This window comes from Oryzias latipes, chromosome 6, assembly GCF_053564925.1.
Source record: "Oryzias latipes strain Hd-rR chromosome 6, Olatipes_Hd-rR_3.1".
Lineage (NCBI taxonomy): Eukaryota > Metazoa > Chordata > Actinopteri > Beloniformes > Adrianichthyidae > Oryzias > Oryzias latipes.
The window spans coordinates 27,019,510-27,037,669 of record NC_136242.1 but is presented as its reverse complement, the minus strand read 5'-3'; the positions used below and the strand labels follow the sequence as shown (position 1 = coordinate 27,037,669).

Here is an 18,160-nt window from a genome sequence, read left to right as displayed (position 1 = left end):
TGAAACACTGACGCTCACACAAACACACACTGGAAGAGCACAAAGAGAAGAGAAATGTCCGACAGCTGAGATATAGCACAAGAGCCCTGGGGAGTTTCAGGGGATTTCCAGCGGGGCTATCGGACACATTGCCTGATTTACACTAACACTTTGGCTAAACTCACGATAAAAGTTCACAAAAGAAACATTGCTGTATCTGACTTTATCCATCTCAACGGCCATTTGTCTCTGCTTTCTGCTTTTCCTCTATGTAAATGAAAAAAAGGTTGTAAATAAATGTTTGCAACCTTGAAGAAATAAAAGTGAACTAAAAATCATTTTCCAGAGCAGCAACTTTGGACCTTAGAAACAGTGATTTAGAAAAGACCAGAGTGCTCATTTTGATGGAGTGAAAAACACGTTACTTTTATATTTTTCTTTCACTTAGAGGAAAGCCAAGGAATGCAATGAGGAATCTGGTGAGAGATAAAGAGAGGAAATTGGGTGGTGCTGTACTGTACTATGAGTGTTTTTGATTGGGCAATAGTTTAGATGCTTTGTAAAGAAGCATGGATGGATCTAATGATTATGGAAAAGTACAATTAGATCCTAAACAGAGAAGAATAAAGTAAAAGAAACCTGGCAGAAGAAAAACCAGCAGTTCTTAAACCTAAGCCACATCCAAAACAAGATTTAATTCTGATTTTAGCTCAAATTTACAGCCTTGCGTAAATTACATTTTATCAATATGATGATTTTTGTAATTTTAGTAACAATAAATAGATTTTTTTATTTGTAAACAACAAAAGTAGGTATTTGGACTAGTGTTTTAAAGAAGCATGGCTGGATCTGAAGTTGTTTTTAATTAGGGGGAAGTATAATTAGAACCTAAATAAAGTTGAATTTTAAAAAGGGGAACATTGAAGATGAATATAAGGAACGTGAAAAAAAAGTTCTAATACCTATACATCTAAACACAAGATTTTATTTTGTTCTTCAGCACCAATCTACAGCCTGGGTAACTAACATCTTATAAATATGATTGCTTTTATATAAATAAACGTTCTTTTCTTAAATTTGTAAACAGCAAAAATGTGGCATGTAGACTGGCAAAGAGATTGGAAATGAAAGCCTAATAAAATAACTTATTTTCTTTTTTCAAATTGCCTTTGGTATGACTTTTTCAAGCTCAAAATTACATTCAAATTTCAGACCTGCACAAACTCTACTAACGGGAAATTATGGTCACAGTCAGATGTCCAGGGGGAGAATTTATGAACCAATCAAAAAATAAGAGACACAGGTGAATCAGAGACCTGATTTGTAGAAAAACAGTCACAATATATTTAAACAGACAGAAACCACAATTTTCCATCATCTCAAACCTTTGGGTACAAAATGTTTTGCTGACATTTTTCTGGTGACCCAAATATAATAATAATAATAAAACCAGAGAAAGAACAAGAAAGGAATATAAACAGTTCCTGCATCCAAACGAGGAAACGTCCGAGAGATATCACTTAAGTTAGATGTTTTCTCCCCATGCAGAGAGCTCATTTCCATGGTGAAGAGGGATTATGTACATCTCCATGCTCGTGTCCGGGCCGCAGAGCCAGTGTGACCCAGCAGGCATATTTTAAAGCTCGAAAACATTAAATTCTGCAGTATTTACACACAGAAAGACACAAAAAAGACGAAAAACATAGTGTTTTTCACCAAATGAAAATTCAGCTTTAAAAACATCTAAACTTTTTTTCAATTAATCCATTAATAAAAATAAAGAAAGCAATATCATTGGCGTGTTCTGAATGTTTACAGAAAAGAGAGTTAATCAAATATGAGAGTCTACAGTTGAGAACATCCCATTTCTTCAAATGATTCCAGTGAAAAATCCACAAAGCGTTGAATAAATACAACTTCCCAAAAGTAGATCCACCTTAGAGATATTTACAACACGCCGAACACGAGCCTGACCGAACATCATGGCGCTCTAGCATGAAACATTTGAAGTGTCCTGCCAGGTAGAAGCATTGGTTTCATATTTACATTCGCCTGCATATGGAAACATATTCATGATGACAAATGTTGTAGTGGGAATAATGTTTTCTTTTTAGTGAGTACATCTGAAACTGTATTCATGTTCAGCAGAGGAGATCCAAAGCATACATTTCTAAGAATGACAGCTTTTAAGTCTGTTTAGAAATCTACTTCAACACTCAATTAAATTAAGAATTTGACAGAAATTGTAACTTTAACCTTCAAAGAGGTAATTGTACTTACTTTGTCTCAGAGCGCACTGATTCAAATGATATGTATTTCTCTATTTTGACTTTTTTCTATAAACAGAGATTAGATAGTACATTTAAACCCTCCATGCCTGACTTAATTTCTAATAATGAAAAAAAATATTCTTCATTGATTTTTTTCACATTTAAGGTGATGCTAAATTAAGTGCATTTAATGCTTTTCTGGTAATCAGTGACATGTGACATGAGGGGGTTAAAGACCCACTCCAATGAAAATCGTGTTTTTAGTGTTTTTTTTTAACATGTTCTTGAGGCATTTTCCTCATGTTTTTTGACACGCATAAATAAAAATTATACTTAAAGCAACATTTCTAAGTATGTCTTTATTCAAATAGTTCTGATTTAGGAACAAATAAAAAATGCCTCGACTAGATCCATGCACGTCTCCGTTTACCTCCTCCCAGCTGCCATCTGGCTCAATATAGCTCGCCATTTTTGTTCCACCCGTTATGTTAAATTGGGGGTGAGAGGGGATGTAAGCTAGTGGGAGAACGTAAACAGAAGGACGTTGGGAAGCAAGGGTGACCTTACTCCCTACCAATGTTTCTGCCCACAACTTAATGGTAAATTTCTAATGAACTACCTCCACTCTGCAGAAACTGTGTTCAAAAAACAACAACACAGGTTTTCGGATTTGGCTAAAAACTGATTAATCATAATTAAAAGACCACTGGGGATGCTTCGAAAATAGATAAAAAGGTGATAGGAGTGGGTTAAACTATGATTTATTCTTGTATAACGTGAATAATTTAACCAAAAAACCAAAACAGATGTAAAATGAAGCTGCCTATTTCTATGAATGTAACCTTTTTGCAGTAATTCTGGGGATATTTAATATTCTTTATATCTTCTAAAACGCTTGAAATATTCTTTAGGACACTACAAACTTGACTGATCACAGTTGTTGCCATAAATCAGAAAGCCTTCTACATTTCTCCAGATAGGAACATAAGCGTTAACCCACATTTTTTTAAATATGACGTCATTTGAGGGTAAAGTAAAATGTAAAATTTATTTTAATAAGATCACATAAAAGTCACCTGGCATTTTCAACAAATGACTTCAGGAAGCTAGCACAGTAAATAAAAAACAAAGCAGAAACATCAAGTTTCACGTTTCAGTCAGGCGGCTGAATTTTTCTGGGGGTGTGTTACAGGATTGTACGTCTTCCTCTGGGGGTGACTTGCATGAAAATGAAAAACAGAAACTGGGATGGCTCAGATGGACAGCTGAAGCTTGGTGAGGTTCCTTTGGTGCATGTTGTGGTGTCGCACCAACTCGTCGCTTCGGGCAAACTTCTTCTGGCAGTTCGGCCACCGACAGTTAAACGGTTTCTCGCCTGACGAGTGGAGGGAGGGGACGACAACATTAAAATGACAAAAAAGAAAAAAAGAAAAATTAAGTCAGCAAGAACGGAAAATGAAACTGCAAATTGTAATGCTGATATAGGTAACATTAAATCTGATGTAATTACTTTGAGCAATATAAAATTGTATGAATTTACATAAAAATGCAGAAGAAATGGAAAAAATAAAAGTTTACGCACTTGTTTTACCTGTATGAGTCCGTGTGTGTGTCTTAAGGTGGTCAGACCGAGAGAACTTTCTCTGACACGTCTCGCATTCGAACGGTTTAACTCCTAAACACATGTACAGTAAGCATGCACACACATTCAACAAACAGGCAGATACAGAAAACACATGTTCATCGTCACACGCGCACACGAAAACACACAGAGGGAGATAGAAGAAAAACAGTAGAGCAAAGACCTGCAGGGAAGGAAGCCATGCCATCCACTGGCCAAGACTTATTATTTGTAAAATTCAGAGCAGTACTGAACACAATTTTCACTCTGAGCACTTAATTATCCAAAAGTAACTGTCATGCAAACAGCAAAGTGGAGCAGCAGGAGAAAGAGGAAAGATTATGGTAAAAGAAGGAATTAGAAAAAAGACAGGCAGACTGAGTTAAACTGATCAAACCTGTGTGCCTCCGCTGGTGTCTTTTGAGCTGGTCAGAGCGTGAAAAGCGGCGGCCACAGTCGGTGAACTCACACTGGTAAGGTTTCTCACCTATATGGAAGAAGTAACAGCTTCATTTTGATTTTCTAATAAAAAAAGCAAAAGCAAAACGAAAATTCTCCATAGGCTACGTTCACACCGGGCTCGGAAATGCGTGTTCAAGCAACCACTTTAAAGGTGTAAATATCCGAGCTTCAGGCTTCCTCTTGCGTTCGCACATCGCTGCGCAAGTCTGTTAAGTCCATTTTTGGGCTTTATGTACAAAATACGATGCCATTGAACATGCATGAAAAGTTCAACCAGTTGAACTTTGACCCATCGGGGACTTGGATTCAGTAGTGACACATCCTATTCAACTATTTGAAAATGGATCAAGAAGGAAAAATCCACGATAGCAGTTTGTGTACATGACACCAAGTCTTCCGTTAATCAGATTAGAGCTGTGATAGAAAAAGCCTGTTATATTTGTGAGATTTGCACTGCTTCAACATTTTGGACCAAACTACTGTGAATGCATGCGCTGGTATTGTGTAGCGGCAGTCCAGTGTGAGCACCTTGTGCTAAAAATGCGTTCAAGAATAACCATTTAGTGTATTCTTGAACGCACATCACATGCTGTATATCAGGGAAACAATAAAATAATGGAGGTATGGAAAATGGCTTTTCATCTTTTGGAACATCCTTATAAGCAGAACAAAACTGTTTGTTGTCTCTCTCTAACATCTGTGTAATTGCTAAAAATGCAACAAAATGCAACAAAATAAAGAACTCTGAGAATTCTGATTAATCTAAACCATTGACTGTATGGATCTGGACTGAGTGAGCCCTCCTCTCTCGTGTTCCAAACAGGAAGTATCTGCTGGATCCAAGAAGTCAAAATCCAGTGGACTTCCATTGAGTGGTAAAGAGCTTGATCTTGCTGATCCAAGTAATGTTGAAATTTGTTCCAAACCATCAAAAACTGCATTTTTGTGTCCTTTTTATTAATAAACAAGGATTTGAACAGTTTCTTTTCTGAAAAAAAGAAAGTAATTGTCTTTAGCAAGTATGTGGAGGTTGGTGGGGATTTAAAAACACAGCTACTATCTCAGTTAAAGCATTATATGTTTGCTATTTTTTACTTTGGTTTGAATTTTCTTTCTCTCTAAGGTGAAGGGCTGAGCAACAAATGTAGCTATGGCTAAAACTGGCAAAAATGTTTCAATAAGAAACCTGATCAATCAGCAGAGATTCAATCAATGAGTTTTTACCCAACTTCTGCAAGATGCAGAAGTTGGGTAAAACGCAATGTTGGTATGACGCAATGTTGGTATGACGTCAGTTCAGTGTTTTTCCAATAATGAATGATTACTGATTTATAAATTTTCTTTGCAGCTTATTGAGAAACATTCACTCAGGCCCAGACACAATGTTCAGGCATCAACACTAAAGCATCTTAGTAATGCTTTCAGAGATATCTTAGCAGATGCAAGGTCCAGACAGAGGAAGCAGGAAGTCTTCCCCTTGAAAGCAGAGAAAATCCAAAACATTATTATTATTATTATTATTATTATTTTATATCGTAATGCTTAGGAAACATGCCACAGAGACTGATTGTTGCTCCTTGGATGGAGCAAAAAAGCAACCATCAGCCCTGTTCATCATTGTTCCTGATAGGAGTCATGACAGCAAAAAAAAAAATTCCTAAAATAAATCTAAATCATCTATGGAGACTTTTTGTGTACATTTTGTCTTTTTAAGTCAGGTTAAATTTCAGTAGCACAGGGTAAAAACCTGTTGAAGGAAAAAAGACGCAAAACTGAAGGTAAGTGTCTCCTTGAGCAAATCCCTTCACATGATTCTCTTGATTTCATGAATCTGAAAGTCACCTTGCTAAATCATTAAGTGTTAACATTCTTCTTAAAATACAGTTAGTTGGTTCACCTGTGTGTTTGCGGCTGTGCATCTGCAAGTGAGACAGCTTGAAGTAGCGCTTGTTGCATCCTGGGTAGCCGCACATGAACGGTCGCTTCTCACTGCTTTCTGACCGAACTATTGCAGGAGCAATGCTGGGCACCCGTCGCACATCCTACACACACACGCACACACATTAAAATCAGTAAAGATGGAATAAACAAAGGCCTCCTAGAGACATCAATAACTGGAACCGTAACCTGTAATTCAGACTGCGGGCCGTAAAGTCTGCCCCGTGTGTTAATAAGGCATGTCATTTGTCTGATTGTGGGTTAACTTTAATAAAACAGTCCAATATTCATGAGATTGGAATTAGCTGTCAGATGACCCCAGACTGAATGCAGCCCAAAGGGAGCTGTTAGTCATGCCTTCTAGGCAGAGCGCCATCCCAGAGCCCCCACAGCTCCCTGCAGTCTTGGTCTGAGGACAAAGACAGGAAATGACCCCCATATTTGCATTTTAGCTAACATGTAAAGTCAAAGTTAATTTAACAATGTTATTCTCATATCTGGCAGGTTTTCCTCCCTTATCTCTACTTTCTTTCAAATGTTGCACCTTTCTCCTTCTTCCCCCATGTTGCCTGTATCTCATCTGTTTCCAGCCATCTGCTCCTAATTTCCTCACTGATTAGCATAATGATCACACAGTGTTCAGAGGTCAGCTTTGTTGCAGTTGGCACTCCTGAAGTTGCACTTGATGCAAACTGGAGAGCCACTGACCACAAATTCACAGAATAAAACCTTTAAATTTCAAATTTAAAGTGATCTAAATTTATGATAAGTTTTAAGTTCTAAAGCAGTTTAAATGTGAGATTAGGATTTTATTAAATGAAAATTGTTCATTTTTATCATTCAAAATATACTGACTGAATATATTTATGTTCTTTTGGTTTCTTTTAGAGAAAACTGAAGAAAAATCAAACCAGCGTTAAAATAAAGATAATCAAGGATATTTCATTTATTAACCCCAAATAAGGTCAGGGAAGACATGATAAATAAAACTGTGTTTAAGTTTAACACCATAAAAGAGAGCATAGATATTTTAAAATACCTCTCCTTAACTTTTATTATTTTATTATTTAAACTTAATTATCAATCCATCCATCCATCTTCCTCCGCTTATCCGGGACCGGGTCGCGGGGCAGCAGTCTAAGCAGAGATGCCCAGACCTCCCTCGCCCCAACTTAATTATTTTTTTTCAATGTATTCATTTGCTTGTTTTATTTTATTTTATTTGATGTACAGCACTTAGTGTACTAAATAAAGATTGATTTGATTCGATTCGATAACCTATCAAAGGAGAAGCTAAAGACTTCTGTGGAAATATATTTTAGATATTAAAATTTAAACCTATAGAAATTGAGCTCCATCTAGATTTATTGACAAAAATTAGAGCTGTAAGGAAAGGAAATAAACAAGAAAAACATATTAATCAGTTATTAAATTATCTAAATATTGTTATTGTTTGTCAATTTTTATGTTTATATATTCTCCTAAACTATTCAAACTTGTTTTATTTGTTCATGGTTTGTTTTCTAATTTCAAATATGTATTTTTCTTCATTTCAATTGCAGTCCTCTTTTATTTTGAAAGTCTTCCTGTTGTTGGACCTGCACCTACTTTAGTCTGTCTGAATCCTGTTTTTTTGCTGTGGAATATTTACATCTGATGGAAACAACCAATACTGTTACAAATAAGCTCTTTTTCAAGCTGCAGTTTTTCATCTGCTCCCGATTCACAATTTGAATAAAAAAATACTCAGAAATGCTATTTTAAGTTTTTTTTTTTTACTTATGTCCTCCAACATGAGAAAAGTACCATACAAATATGTTAAAAACTACAAAAACACAATTTCTATCAGAGCGGACCTTTGACTCAACAAATTGCCTTATATTTTAGCAGCTCTTAAATTATACTTTAAAAGGTCTAAGCGCTGGTTTTTATTCTTTTGTTCAGAGCCAGAGTTTGTAAAAAAGGAAAGGAACATGGTGACAAATGAAGCAGAGTCCTGACAGAAATGCCTCCGCAGCAGGTCTGGAGAATCTCCTGCTCCTTGTCCTTTAGAGCCGCTGACAGACAATAATTGAGATCTAATGATTTATTAACATGAAGATCCTCCTATGGAAGCTGTATCATGACAGCGTAGCCCCAAGTGAGTTTGCAAATGGAGCCGTGAAAAGCATGCCTTCTGTCTTTGTGTGCAGCACGTACGTGAAGGTTTTTGTGTGCACGTCGGTACTCTGGTACATCTCAGCATTTTGCTGATAAAGCCTGATTATTGCATTACTCACCATCACATGCTTTTCAGGCATGTGTGTGAGTCAGTGAAGAAGGTGTACAGTAAATGCGTTTGGGATCTATTTCACCCGACGGCGACCTCTCGAACTCGATTGTGCGTGTGTGCGGCAGCGGCAGCAACAGTCCCACCTGAATGCCTCGGAAGACTCCGTGAGTGTGTATGCGGTACTGGGTGCTGCAGCTGTACACCATCGGGGTGCTGGGGTCACTGTCATAGCCAGCTGCATGACTGCAAGACAGAAAGAAAGATGATGCGATAAAATTAACACTTTATAAAATAGGAATGTCTGGATTTTTAAATCATATTAGCCTCTAAGTGCAATAAAAACACACACAAAAATGCTTGGTTTTGAGAAAACTGCACATCGATTCCACAAATTAGAAGAACATTTTACAAAGATCGAGTATGAGCTGCTGTTAGTAAGATGGGGCCAGCAGGGCAACATTATTCAGACATGTTCACCTTGTCAGTTACAGCCCATAATGCAAATCACAGACCAGACATGACTTCTGCTGCACGTTGATAATTCTTCCTCCCTTTTTTTTGTCCGAGCTCAGTAAATTTCTTCTTTTTTTTAAGAAAACAGCTCACCTGGAAGATGAGGAGAAGATATATGCTAAGATGTATGTTCCATCATCCCAAAAGCCACAGAACATGAGGTTGGATTTTACACTTTATCGCCAAAGTGCTACTAATACATTTAACAATAAAATAAAGGTAAATATAATGTGAATTAAAAAAATGTATATGATTTACTGTAAGATCTAAATATAAAGAAAATGGTAATTTTAAATTCACTGATGGAAAAAAAAAGAATAAATTGTGAATTAAAATTCATAAAATACCATCAGAGGACCACAGAGCAAAACGTTCTTTGAGGCCTAAAAACATAAAGTGTGAATGCTCTCTCTGTGTCAGATCAACAAATAACAGTCTAGATTTCTCAGATGATGACCCTCAGTTGTCTGTAGCTCTATGACACAATGTCTGTGGTCCAGTAGACCCACTGCTGCTCCAGTCCTGGATGATTCTTTTGGTTCCATGATGATGAATTTCAAGATATGGAATAATTTAGCTCAGCCTTATGCTTTAGAACTTCATGTAACTGAGATAAGCTGGTCTGACTGTGATCTGAAAAGTCTAGGTTCCTGAAAGGAGTAAGAGAAGATGCTTCATCTCCTGCAAGCTGGACTCTTGCAAAGGTCTCGTCTTCTCTTCAGTAAAAAAAGCTCATTCAGCCCAATCTTTCAACCTAAACAACTCATTTTGTCAAAACTTCAAAGAAAAACATTTGAAATATTTTTGGATCAAATGTTAAAAATGAACATGAGGTTTCAGGAAAAAGAAAGCATGAAATGCTACTGCCAATCATCTTTAAGCTGCAAAAATGTCCAGTGTAAAAAACAAAACAGAGCAGAGATGAGAACAATTACTAGAGCTCATTTTTACTGCATGAAGACAAGCTTTTGATTGAAATAAAAAGATGCTCTACATATTTACCATCTTACTGAATCACTGCTTTTTGTGGTGTTAAACACACAAAAAATTGTGGTTAACGATAAAAATAAGAGCAACCTTTTGGATTTTCAGGCAATTTATCAAGTTTTTTTGTATCAAACATTAACTTCGGTGCATTGAATCACACTGTTCTCACCTTTTCACTTCCTGCATGTCAGAATCTTGACCAAATCGAACGATCATAATCTCTGACCTTTCTAAAAATGTAAGCAGGACAAACAAGCCAGACAGTTGCAGAAAAATCCCAATGAATCGTAGAGTTGAGATTTTATTGATCACCTGTGAGTCAAAAGGTCACACCCCGTTTACATGCAACTTGAATGTTGAACATGAGAGGTTTTTTATTATTATTTGGAATATGATGACAGAAATATACATTTTCTGAAATTGATAAAACACATATTTCAAAGAAAAAATATGCTTTATACTGTTTAACACTAAAAGTAAAATTTGAAATATTAATATTCACACTGTCACTAAATCCCAACATAGCATTTAATCCAGGACTCGGCTTCAACACCTGATTGGAAAAAGAGGGGTAGAATATTTTCTTATGTATTTAGAAATCAATTCAAAGTTTTTGAATTTTAAATACATTTTATTACTAAAATAATGTCTAATAATCTAGAACAAATAATTACAGTATTTTTCATTTAAACTATGTTTATTAATTTCTTTAAAAAAAATTTAAATTGATGAAACAAACATAAATCTAGGAAAATTTTAAAGAACTACTGGAAAAACAATGTTTTTTGACCAACACTTCAAAACTATGACCCTCTAATTCCTGTTTGATCACGGACATGATGGTATGAACAGCAAACCTCACTCTGACTCGAAGCGAAGAACAAAGCCGACCCTGTGTGACACAGCTGCCTCTTATATCTCCCCACGATAACACACAAAGAAACAGAACGCTCTTGTCTATGAAATGTGTTATATTTTAGCCTGTCGGAGCGAAGGAGGAGGACGGGAGGAGAAAGTTTGCATCCTGTGCTGCCACACTGAGCCTGAGCAGCGTTCAGCCCAGCTCTCATGAAGGTGCTCTTTGTCTGTGGAGATGTTCCCACAGACAGGAGCACAAACGCTGCAACAGTTTAAATTATACCGCATGCCTCTTTGCTTGCATATTTCCATTCACTGGATTTCTTGTAAGCTTTTTTGGTTAGTCTATCAGTTTGTTGCGAAATTTGCAGAATTTCATGTGTGAGTTTGGAAGCTTAAGGTAAGAAATAGCGATTCACGAATGAACACTTATCGCTTATCAATTCACGAATCTTACTATTTATGTTTGAATGGTTGCAACAAAGGTGTCTTTTTATTAGATGCACCGCCATCTAATAAACGCCATCATACCTTCATTTAGGACAGGAGATGAGAATCAGCAAAATATCCATAAAAACAAAGATTAAGAAAGAAAGAAAGGATGTTTATCACTTTAAACAAAATCAAAAGTTTTTCTGTCAACGTCCTTTAGCAGTAAACAAAACAGAAACGTCTGTTTTCTCCACATTTTTTCCATCCTCTAAGTTTAGTTGACTACAGTGTCAGTAGATCGATGACAAGAAGACAGTAAAGGAAGACGCATCAATGACTCAATAATAATTTCTCTGAAACAACTATAGAACCCTCACAGTCCTTTAACCCCTAACTACCCAACAAAGACTAAACTTTTTGGAAAATTATTTTTTCTCCATGCTGCTTATTGCCTTTGGGGAGTAATAGTCACAATCCGTGTTTCAAAAAAAAACATTATATCTAAAAGTACTCTACTGTTTGTTGGTTGAGCAAGCAGTTATAGAGGTAACCTAAACTCACAATTGTTTTACAAAAGACATGTTTTACAGACTTTTTTTCATTTTTTGAAGAAATTGATCACAAGATTTAGGCAATTCTTGATTTCATATTTGTATTTCTATTTTTAAATTATAGACTATTTTAAAAGTTTTTTTTCAGAACTTTTTTCAGTAGACTGGACTTATGTCTCATTTTTTTCATATAAGAAAAAATTGTTATGGTTTTACTTTGAAATAAAAAATCTTCACCAACACTTTCCTTTGAGCATTTATTTACTTCCGGTGACCGTATCACAGTCGTTTGTTTAGTAGTAATTTTCGGAAATATGTCGCAAATATCTGAGTATTCAGATACTTGTTACAGCCTTAGCAAGTGATCAACACAGACTCACAGAAGAGAGATGGCCATATTTTAAAAATTGGAAAATATTCTGAGATCATGTCTGCAACAAGTGCACAGTAACATGTGTGCAATAAAATACAACCTATACAGTACATGGACTTTGCGTGCATTTGTAAAGGCTTTCCTAAACAGTGTTTAAAGGCAAACCAGGAAGGTACCATTGGAGGTTTTTTTTAAGTAGATAGTTAAAATTGGTAACACTTTCTTTGGCTTTGGGGCTAAAATTTCAAATTTTCTTAATATTTGACTCACAGGATAGTCACACAACAATTTAAAAAAATCTTTTCAGTTTTTTTTTCCTGCTGAAAATTACATGTCAAATTGACTCTTTTAAAAAAATACAATTTAAAAACATTTACCCCTATCTCCTGATCCCTTAATTATTTTAGGTGTGTGGTTTCAGCCTTGGGAATGAACCTGAATGCTTCCCCACTCCCCTGCACTTCCTCTTCCTCACATCCTTCTCCTCAGCCGGTCCTTCCTTATCTCTGCTCAGTCCATCCTCCTCTTGTTTCTCTCTGCTCCCTTCCTCCTCATCCCCAAAACTCCCTCACACCTCCCTTCCACCTCCTTTCTGCACAGAGCTAAATTGAAGCTGAAACATCAAGATTAACCTTCACCTATAAAGCACTTTCAAACAAAAATAACACAGCTCTTTTCTATTTAAGTTGAGGTTGTCTTTGCACACAAAAAGCATCATATTTGTCATCCTTGCTTTGTGCACACACGCCTCCATCACACACACGATCACTAGTTAACCATGATGAATGACTTTTGGCTGAGAGAAGAAAGGCATTTGTGAGCTGACACAGACCAGCATGCAGCTCTGCAGGTCACAGTGACACATGGAAAAGTCAGTGCAGACTGAAAGCTTTAAGGTTTGTCCGAACTCTTCACTTACAAGTGATTACTTTCTGCAAAGACAGATTAAAACTGCCAAAGGAACGTTGCCAAACTCTCATTATACCTTTTTTCATAAAACAATTACAAAAGTTCTTTTCCAGAGCAGTTTTTAAACAGAATGCACATTTTGAAAAATGTAAAGACCTTTTTTTTTTTTTTTTTAAAGGCAAATGGTTTCATGTTTTACTTTTGTTGAACAATTTAAGCGCAGGGGTCATAGGTTTATGAAAACCATGAGGGAGATTAATTAGAAACCATAAGGCAATGTCAGCAAAATGTGATCTTCATTTTTGGAGTTTCTGTCAAGTTTTACTTCAAAAAAGATTAGAATAAATATGTTTATATGCTTACTACAGGCTTGTTTGATAGTCAAGAAGAATGTGCAGAAGGGGAGAAAGGAGGCTATGGCTGTAAAGTCTCTCTGAGAGAAGTAAGGCAGAGCATCACAGCGGAAAGGTGATGTTCAAGGTTTGTTTGCCCATTGCTACCCAATCTAAAAAAAAATTTAACTAAGAAAACCCTACAAAAAATGACAAACAACTTTAAGGTTTATCCAAATCTCTGCATTTCACTCAACTAAGCAAAGTTTTTCAAAGCTCGACTTTGCAAAAAGTCATCGAGATCGTCTAAGTGTTGCGATGAGCCTGCATGCAGAGTTTGATCAGAATCTGTCGTTTCATTAATGATTTTGCAGCCAGAAATTATGTACATCCCTAGAGTGGTTCAACTTGGTGCCTGTCAATTATAATTTTGGCTTGCATTTAACATTATTGCTGTATTTAGTACTAAATTGCACCCTAATCAAGGGTTTTCTAAAGTGTTAAAGAGAAGGAGATTAAACATGAACCATGAGAGTACACAGTTGTATTTAGCAAACGGTTTCCTGTTCCATCGTTCATCCTTGGTCTTGATGCTTTGTTTTCCATTAGCTACCCAGATCTGAAGGACACTTTTATTGCTGTTCGTCACCTTCGTCTTCATGGAAGAGACATGTCTGCTGGCAATTTGAACAAAAACAAAAGATTCCTGCTAAGTTTTCTTTTCTGGCAGGAGCTGCATCCCTGCTGGATTCAACCCACTCCTGAGTGGAGGAACTGATTAATGAACTAAACACAAGAAAAAAAAAATGCTGAGATGTTCCCGGGACGATAAAAAGCAGCTGTAGGCTGCCAAAGGTTTAAGATCCCTTTTTTTTGTGTGACTACGACAGTATGTCATCAGATGCACTAATCAATAATGAAACAGGCCAGCACTTTTTTTTCATAGAAATCAGTCCAAGAGAGAGAAAACTTAGACATGAGGAAGTTGTGAATTTGTGCTAATAAAAAAACGCTGTCATCACTAAAGATGCAAGCAATGGCAGCCGACAAAAACCACGACCTGCTATGATTTCCACTTTGATCCTCTTTTGATCTGTTGTAAAAGCGTTCCCAGTGGTATTTTAATTATGATCCTGCTGTTGGAATAAAAAAATGTGCTGTTTTCTTGAAAATAGTTTCTGCAGAGCGGAAGTAGTTTGGTAGAAATCCGCCTCTGAGTTGCGGGCGGGGCTGTTGGTGCTGAGCAACCAAGCCTCCCCTCCTCGTTGCTGAGAGCTGGGAGCTTGTGGCCCGCACAGCACATTTTCTGTTGCAAATAAAATCTTTTTTTAAACTGCTTTTTAGGTGTCTACTCTTGATTCACAAAGATTTGAATAAAGAAATACTCAGTAATGAAGTTTTGAGCTTAATTTTCTTAATGTATGTCTTCTATCACGAGAAAAATGTCACAAGAACATGTTAAAAAACAGTAAAAGCATCATTTTCATTGGAGTGGGCGTTAAGTTTTGGTTGTGAGCACAGTACATCCTAAAAATAACATGAAGTGATGAAATCTAAGACATAAAAAGACTGACAGTGCAGTCTCAAACTTGAATATTAATTTAATAAAATTTGCAACTTACTCAAAGGGCCTCTACCATGCTATTCTTAAGCCTTCTATAGTAAACAACATCTGTGTATATGATAATATATTACCTTTGGCACTCTAAAGAACAAATTCAATATTGGTTATTTTCCTGATGACTTGATCTTTGAGGGACCGCCTTTCTCTCTGTGTGGATATCGCCCATTTTCTGACATCATCCTAGAGCCGGCTTTTGCAGTGTGTCTGCATCTCGCCCACGAAAACAAACAAAATCCAAACTTTTGCAAAGATGGATGTACATTTGTGCATATAAAAGAAAGGTGTTATGCCAATCACAGCTAGCTCCACGGACAAAGTGGGTGTTTGTTTTATCCCGGGGACGGTGCTGGCAGCACAGACTCCTCCTGGAAGGGGCTGTTCTCATTTATCACAATAAGAGAACCCACTTGTTTTCATGGGTTGAGAGGGGCTGGAGCTCAGAGTGCAGATTTTTAGAGGAATACTCAGAAATGTGTGAACGGATCAAAGGCTACGTTCACACTGCTGGGCTTAATGCTCAATTCAGATTTTTTTTTTGGAAAAAATTAGATTTTTTGCAAGGCCATTCACATTTCCAATTAAATGTGAACTTTTGTGATCTCCTGTGAGACCGTGAAATGACCCAGAAGTGACCCGCTTGTGCAGAAGAGTACTCAACGGTGAACGACGTCACTCGTTCTTTGCGGAAGTAGCTAACGTTAACATTAGATGTCAACAACAGTGTTGTCAACAGCGGAGCTGTTATGGCAATATTAAATTCATTTTCACAAAGGAGCAAGCACAATTACAATCTTCTCATTTTAAGAAGGCATTGGCGCCAGGATCATCTGGACCCACTGTTGTGGAATGGGGATGTGTATGTGCCGCGTGTGTGTGTGTAAGAGAGAGGAGAGAGCGCGTGCAGTGCAGGAGGGAGTGACAGGGGGGCAGCGGAAGTGTGTTGGGGGCGCGCATTCATGTTGTGTGTTACGGAGGAGGGAGAACGGTAATAAAAGAAGGCTTCCCCCAGAATAAATGCTATTGACTCTTTATTAACCCGCTCTGGAGAATCTGAGGGTCTGAATGGGGAAGTGAACCCTGAAGGACGATCCGCCTTCGGCCCTGGAGAAGGTCTCCCCCGCGCTTCTGACCACAGTCGGAAAGGAACAAAAAGTCATCACGGGAATGGTTCAACACCACGCTCGGCCATTTTGCTGGAAATGTTTTCAAAAAACGCCCGGTTGCGATAAGAGCCCTTGAGTTTGGCCTGATTAGAGCTGACACCCCAAATATGAATCCAATCTGTGACCTCGCTTCCCTTCCACTGACTGGTCTCAGCAGCATCGTCCGCCATGGTTGTTGTTTATGTTCTCGTTCCAGGCTACTTCAACGTAGAAGTATGACTTTTGTAGACCACAGTGGCCTGGGTCGCATTTGAAAAGATCGGATCTGTGTCGTTCAGACTGTCATGAAAAGATCAGAGACAGGTCGCATAGGGGGAAAAAAAAATCGGAATTGGGTCGTTTCAGCCTGCAGTGTGAACGTAGCCAAAATACCACTTTGCGGTTTGTTTTCGTGAGGAATGAACATTTTTATGGATTTCCATATCCAAGCTCAAAAATTTGATTTAAGATGATATAGGCCCTTTAAATGACAAACAATTCATTTTCAACCCTGCTCACAGTTTACCTTTTAGAGGGTAAGCAACACAACTGTAATTGCTTGTTTCTTGTTTTTCCTGAGATGGGAGCGAATGTCCTGGATGTCACAAGACCTAAACCAGTCCTTTCTGGGTTCTAGGTTCTGGGTTCATCCCTAGTATGTAAGGTAAAAGCGGGAAAAATGCAAAAGTATGAAAAAGTGCTGATTATGCACAGAATAATGGAGCTGAAACTTGTATTAGTTCCACGTATTGATCAAAATTGTTTTGAGTTTGGAACATCCTGCTTCTTTCTGTTCCACCTGGATCTCTCATGATATGCTTGCCATCAGAGATGTTTTGATTTCATACGTCTGCTATCGTTTAACATCAGAGTAACACCCCTGAAGCTGTGGAGTTGACTAAACTTGCATCAGAATCGCTGCGTCTTTTTATTTATTTTTTAATAATCTGTCAATTCTCTTCTTTTTATAATCAGGACTTATTCCTGCTGTTTAAAGGAGAGTGACAGGCAAGTTCCTACCTCTTTATGGTGGATGCCAGTGTATTGACAGGATTCCATGCCACACACTCCAACTGAGAGGTCATTTGATATAAATTTTCTCCGCTGTGGAGGAAAGACAAAATGTAGAAGAAAAGCCCATCAGCTGTGCGGTGGAAGCTGTTTTGAGCTAAAGGGTTAGCTGTGTTGTTCCCCGCCGAAACACAGTGATAAAAAAAACGCACAAACTCCCTTAAAGCTCCGCAAAACCCACTTAAGAGTCAATTATCGTAAACCACTCCCTTCATCAGAGCTGCCATGTGATTCAACACATTGATGCAAACATCTGCACTCTCTCTTTCTGACACACAAAAACACACACACTAGATTTACAACAACCCCCCCCCCCCACACACACACACACACACACACACCTCTGCCCCCTATCTAACCACCTGCAGTCTGGTCAGGGTTGATGTGGTGCCTGGTACACCGCTCGTTACACACCTATTATTTTACAGTGTACCAGATGCCAACGGCCAGAACATTTCCTGATGAATTACTTGCTGGCATGAAAGCCAAGAGCAAGATTTAAAGTAAAGAATGATAAACATTCCTCACATTAATACATGTCAACTTTCTTTATGTGGCTGATTGATTTAGATTTCATCTATTTGGAGAAAAATGTCTGTTTTTTGGGTTGACATATTAGAAGACACCATCCATGCAGCATCAATTCCTTCATTTATTTACACTAAAGCACATATTGATCATGAAGGACAAAGGGTGAAGAGTTTAAAGACCCACTCCGATCATCTTTTCATCTATGTGTTCCCAGTGGTATTTTATATCATGGTTGTACCATTTTTAGCCAAAATCAAAAATTCTGTGTCCCTTCATAATACATAGTTTCTGCAGA

General features: G+C 37.5%; 1 protein-coding gene across 4 annotated transcripts in view; it reads right to left on the bottom strand.

The window, feature by feature from the left end:
* Positions 1–1,237: 1,237 nt before the first annotated feature.
* wt1a (WT1 transcription factor a) overlaps positions 1,238–18,160 on the bottom strand; it is a 28,417-nt gene continuing 11,494 nt past the window's right edge. The window contains exons 4-9 of one of the 4 annotated variants that reach the window (XM_011475846.4): positions 17,284–17,367; positions 8,686–8,785; positions 6,230–6,374; positions 4,268–4,357; positions 3,832–3,924; positions 1,238–3,624 (exon numbers count right to left, since the gene is read on the bottom strand). In XM_011475846.4, coding sequence (XP_011474148.1) covers positions 3,503–3,624; positions 3,832–3,924; positions 4,268–4,357; positions 6,230–6,374; positions 8,686–8,785; positions 17,284–17,367 — 634 coding nt within the window. In that variant the 3' untranslated portion in view covers positions 1,238–3,502. 4 annotated transcript variants of the gene reach the window in all.